Consider the following 4,745-nt stretch of genomic DNA (forward strand, 5'->3'; position numbering starts at 1 on the left):
GAGACGGCCTGCCCCTTCTGCCGGCCTCCGTAACAGACAAAGAGCTGGTCTGAGGTCCTAAAGCTTGTCTCGATGTGACTCGGAGTGACCGACTGAAAGGGAACCATGGTTTATTTTCATAAGGGAGCAGTGTGCAAAAAACATGCTAGCAGCATAAAACATACTATAAACATCTTAGCAACAACCTAAATCATGTAGCAACATGGTGAAATATGCTAGAAACATCCTGTAACTTTCAGGGTGCTTTCACACCTGTAGATCGATTGCTTTGTTCCGAAACAGGGATTAAAATTATTACAATGTTGCTTTTTATTCTTGGTGTGGTTCACTTTCACATGGCATAATGGCAAAGACGTGCTTACCCGCAGACATTCACAGGTTCATTTTGAGGTATTAGCAAAACAACAAAGCTGATGCTTTTCACGGAACTTACGTAATTACCCATCATAAATTGTGATATAGCCTGGTTCGTTGGTCCGTTGGATCGGATTGCTTTCTCACTACAACCGAACCGCTCCAGAGTTCGTTTTCAATCGAGCCGAGACCACCTCGTTCAGGCGATCTCGGACCGATTGTTTTGGCGCGGATCCGAGCGCGATTGCCGTGTTCACATATGCCCAAACGAACCGAGCTAAGGGGGGAAACGCGCCAGGTTCCGAAACAACAGGCCAGTTGTGAAAGCACCCTCAGACAAGGCTTTGTCAAGCCAACATCAAAGTTTATCTTCAAACCTTATCTGTCTAGTTTATATACTATTATAGTATTTATTAATATTTTAGCTTTTATTTTTATGTTCATGTTTTTATTTTGATTTTAGTTTGTTCATGTATTTTATGTGGTATTTTCATGAGGTTTTGCTTTTTATATTATATTTAGCTTTTTTTTCAGTTTCAGTAGATTTAGTACTTCAGCTTCAACTTATTTATTTTATTTATCTGCCAGAGCAACATTTCTAATTTTCATTTAAGTTTCACTTTACGTTTTTAATCTAGTTTTTATATTTAATTTTTTGTTTCTGCTTTCGGTTACTGAAAATGATTTTCAATAGTTTTAGCTAACAATAACAATACTGTCACAGACGGAAACAAACATAATATGTTTCAGGAATGGCGAGATTTCATGCAGTGCAATAAAGGTCACCTCTTCACCTGTTAATCCACAGTACAGCAAGCACCTGTTTGTCCACATCGCCCAGACAAACCCCTCATACACAGATCCTCTCCTGGAGGCCGTGGACATCCGTCAGATCTACGACAAGTTTCCAGAGAGGAAGGGAGGGCTGAAGGAGCTGTATGAGAAAGGCCCACAGAACGCCTTCTTTCTGGTCAAATTCTGGGTGGGTTTTAACAAATGCATGTTGATCTGTACTGTCATAATTGATACTGTTGTGCCCTGAAAGCCCAGTAAATGTTATGTGTTTGAAAATTACCATCAATTCACAAAGGCCCATAAAAATGAAAGTTTGCTTAGTCAAGGTCTTCAGGATAACTGTGTTGGTCTATGTGAGGCATTTTCGAACAGATTCTCTTCTGTAATGTGTTTCAGGCTGATCTGAACAGCAGTAATGTTCAGGATGGCGCAGGCTCATTCTATGGAGTCAGCAGTCAGTACAGCAGCGCTGAAAACATGACCATCACTGTCTCCACTAAAGTCTGTTCTTTTGGGAAGCAGGTGGTAGAGAAAGTTGAGGTGAGGTCACCATATATTCATAGCTATTCATAGCTGTGTTGGTCTGTACTGACAAAAGTGGTTTCAAAGCATCATCTATACTTTGACTTTTTGACCCCTAGACAGAGTATGCGCGTGTGGAGGGTGGGAGGTACGTTTACCGGATCCATCGCTCACCCATGTGTGAATACATGATCAACTTCATCCATAAACTCAAGCACCTGCCAGAGAAATACATGATGAACAGCGTCCTGGAGAACTTCACTATACTGCAGGTAAGAGAATGAGAAAACAGGGCAAAGTAAGGATTTAAGATTGGACCTCTTTCAATTCATAAGTGTGAACTGGCCAAACACCCCAAAGGATGTTGAATCAGAATGATGGGGAAAACTAATTGCTGTTTAAAGAATTTCAACAGAGGAATTTCATTATTGACTAATGCCTATTTATTTATTTTTTTGACACACTATCAAAAGTTTGGGATCAGTAAGATTTTTTTAACCCTCTTAATGCATTCAAAACCCGAATTCAATTTTCACATTCACAGACCTGAAGAATCATTGTTTTATAAAATAGTCATAACTTAATATGTTTCAACTAAAACCATAATATATCTTATCAGCAGCTTCTGATTAATGAATAAATGTAAAAAAATAAATAAAAATCAAAGTTTTGAATGTTACCATGTTATTACTGCATTAACTTTGTTTTTTGATTAATTAAAAAATTTAAAAATTCTTTTGAAACTTAAAATTACACATTTTAAGCCACACCAAAAAAAAAAAAAACTGGGATGAGATATATTTCAATAATGATGAGAAATATTCAATATATCATTTAATTTAAATATAAATTTAAATATATAATTGAATGAAATTTATAAGAACATATAATCTCAGAATTAACAGTATTAACCCTTTTGGAATTAATAGAATTTAATTAAATTCATTTGAATTTATAACTCATGATTGCAAAAACAAAAAACAAATCAGTCCAAATTTATGAAACCTACATATTTATTTCTACAAAACAACATAAATATTAGTAAATATAAATATAAGTAAATTCATTTTGCTTGCTAAATCAGTTTCAAAAGAGTTTAAGATATGGGAATTTTTTTTTTTGCAATAATATAGCAAAACGTTTTTGGACGCTAATATAACTTCAAAAAGTATTTTTTGGCAGCTAATGGTACTCCATACATACCCTGGTCCCATTTATTTTTATCATTACTATTTTTTTAAATGGCTATATCTCTTAAAAATAATTGTAAAAAAATCTGAGAAAAAATATGTGTATTTTGAGGGTCTTAAAGCACTTGCAAAGTTTCATTCCCTCATTAAATTATGCGGTTTTTTTAGTCATTTTTATGTCTTCTGGGTCAAAACGGATCTGAATGCATTATGAGGGTTAAGAAATTTATACTTTTATTCAACAAGGGTGAATTAAATTGATATAAAGTGACAGTAAAGACATGAAATCTATTTATATATTGATGTTTGTCCCATTTTAAAGACTATACACTGTAAATAGGTTGCTGTAAATTTTACAGTAACTTACTGGCAGCTGGATGCCAGTAATTTACTGTAAAAAAATTTACAGTATTAGTACTGTAATTGCATTTACAGTACAATAATGTCTTTACTGTATTTTATTTACAGTATTATTACCGTATTTTCATTTACAGTATCAGTACTGTAGAGTTTATTTTCAAGTATAATACTGTTCAAATTACAAAAATCAGTTACAGTGTAGGATAAATTAAAACTATAGGATAAATTAAAGATAAATGAACATTTTTGGAAATGACGTGATTTTAAACACCTAAATAATTTACAATGTAAAAGTTTACTAAAAATCAGTAAAGATTTCACAGCAAAAATACAATGGGGGATATTTTTACAATTATACTGTATTTCCAAGCTTATGTCATTATGCTCATCCAACATGTTTACTGTGCTATGCCAAGCTTTCTTTGAAGTTAGCGTGATTCTACTATTCTACTGTTCTATTACACTTTTCCCTGATGTGTTTTTCTCTTCCTCAGGTTGTCACAAACAGAGACACACAAGAGACTTTGCTTTGCATTGCGTTCGTGTTTGAGGTGTCTACAAGCGACCACGGAGCACAGTATCATGTTTACAGACTCGTCAAGGACTGAATGACCGCTTTGCCAAAAACACCTCCAGACGCCGTTCATCTAATGCGTACGAACAAAGTGAGGAGAAGAAAATTAGACAAACCTGAAGCTCATGAACACAATCACGGACGAAAGACAAACCGGGATCCTCTGCGCTAGGTTGTGTTGTATATTTAGTCGTGTTCCTTAAAAGCAAAGGAAATGTACTTTCAGGGATAGTTCTGTTTCTTACTGTTTTGTGGGGGAGAGGTCTTGGATGTCTGTGGTGGGTGAACTCTGATTCTGACGCTTGTCATGTTTGTGGTACTAGACTCTGAAGGCACAAAGGTCTTTTTAAAGGCAATTGTAAGCGAATAGGAAAGGAATTCTGGTCGATACGAGTCTTTCTCTAATCAGGAATGTTGTGATAGTGTATGTTTGTCTTTCATTCAGACACAGCAGCTTGCTACCTCTGACCTTTGACAGATCGCGGGCTCAGATTGTGCTCAGAACAATGCGTCTTGAAAATAAAAACGGGTTTGTGTAGGAAAGAGACACCGAATGTTTGTGATGGTAAGAGCAAGTTGCAAAAAGTTCAGGATTCGTGTTCCACGAATGTCGCACACTTTTGCAAGTTTTACTCTCGATTTGGCTTGATTTTCTGTTTTGGAAAATGCAAATGTGTGAGCTATTTCTACCTCCTGGGGTTACATGGATATGTATGGAAGCTTGTTTCCGCCACAGAATAAAAAAAAAAAAGGTGAATGCGAGTATTTATTTCAAAGTTTCGCGCAAATTTTCTCGCAATTCAACTAGATATAAACTCGCAATTCTGAGAAGATAAGTCAGAATTGTGAGATATAAATAAATTTGCTATTGCAAGAAAAACAGTCAGAATTGTGAGATAAAAAGTCGCAATTACCTTTTTTTTTTTTTTTTTTTTTTTTTTGGGGAGGGG

The 4,745-nt window shown here is 35.3% G+C and overlaps 2 protein-coding genes across 4 annotated transcripts in view; both read left to right on the forward strand.

Moving 5' to 3' along the window:
- Nucleotides 1–3,842, forward strand: part of LOC107673091 (transcriptional enhancer factor TEF-5-like) — a 35,805-nt gene extending 31,963 nt beyond the window's left edge. For all 3 annotated transcript variants that reach the window (XM_016466558.1, XM_016466549.1, XM_016466566.1), the window contains 4 exons: nt 1,163–1,336; nt 1,546–1,689; nt 1,791–1,943; nt 3,716–3,842. In XM_016466558.1, coding sequence (XP_016322044.1) covers nt 1,163–1,336; nt 1,546–1,689; nt 1,791–1,943; nt 3,716–3,829 — 585 coding nt within the window. In that variant the 3' untranslated portion in view covers nt 3,830–3,842. The remainder of the gene's footprint in view (nt 1–1,162; nt 1,337–1,545; nt 1,690–1,790; nt 1,944–3,715) is intronic.
- A 207-nt stretch (nt 3,843–4,049) lies between these two features.
- The window catches only part of LOC107673059 (sphingomyelin phosphodiesterase 2-like), a 13,267-nt gene continuing 12,571 nt past the window's right edge, over nt 4,050–4,745 (forward strand). Inside the window, exon 1 of the mRNA XM_016466538.1 lies at nt 4,050–4,073. The gene's annotated coding sequence lies outside the window, so the exon portion shown is untranslated. The remainder of the gene's footprint in view (nt 4,074–4,745) is intronic.

The sequence above is a fragment of the Sinocyclocheilus anshuiensis genome, unplaced genomic scaffold (genome assembly GCF_001515605.1).
Source record: "Sinocyclocheilus anshuiensis isolate Anshui unplaced genomic scaffold, SAMN03320099.WGS_v1.1 scaffold453, whole genome shotgun sequence".
Lineage (NCBI taxonomy): Eukaryota > Metazoa > Chordata > Actinopteri > Cypriniformes > Cyprinidae > Sinocyclocheilus > Sinocyclocheilus anshuiensis.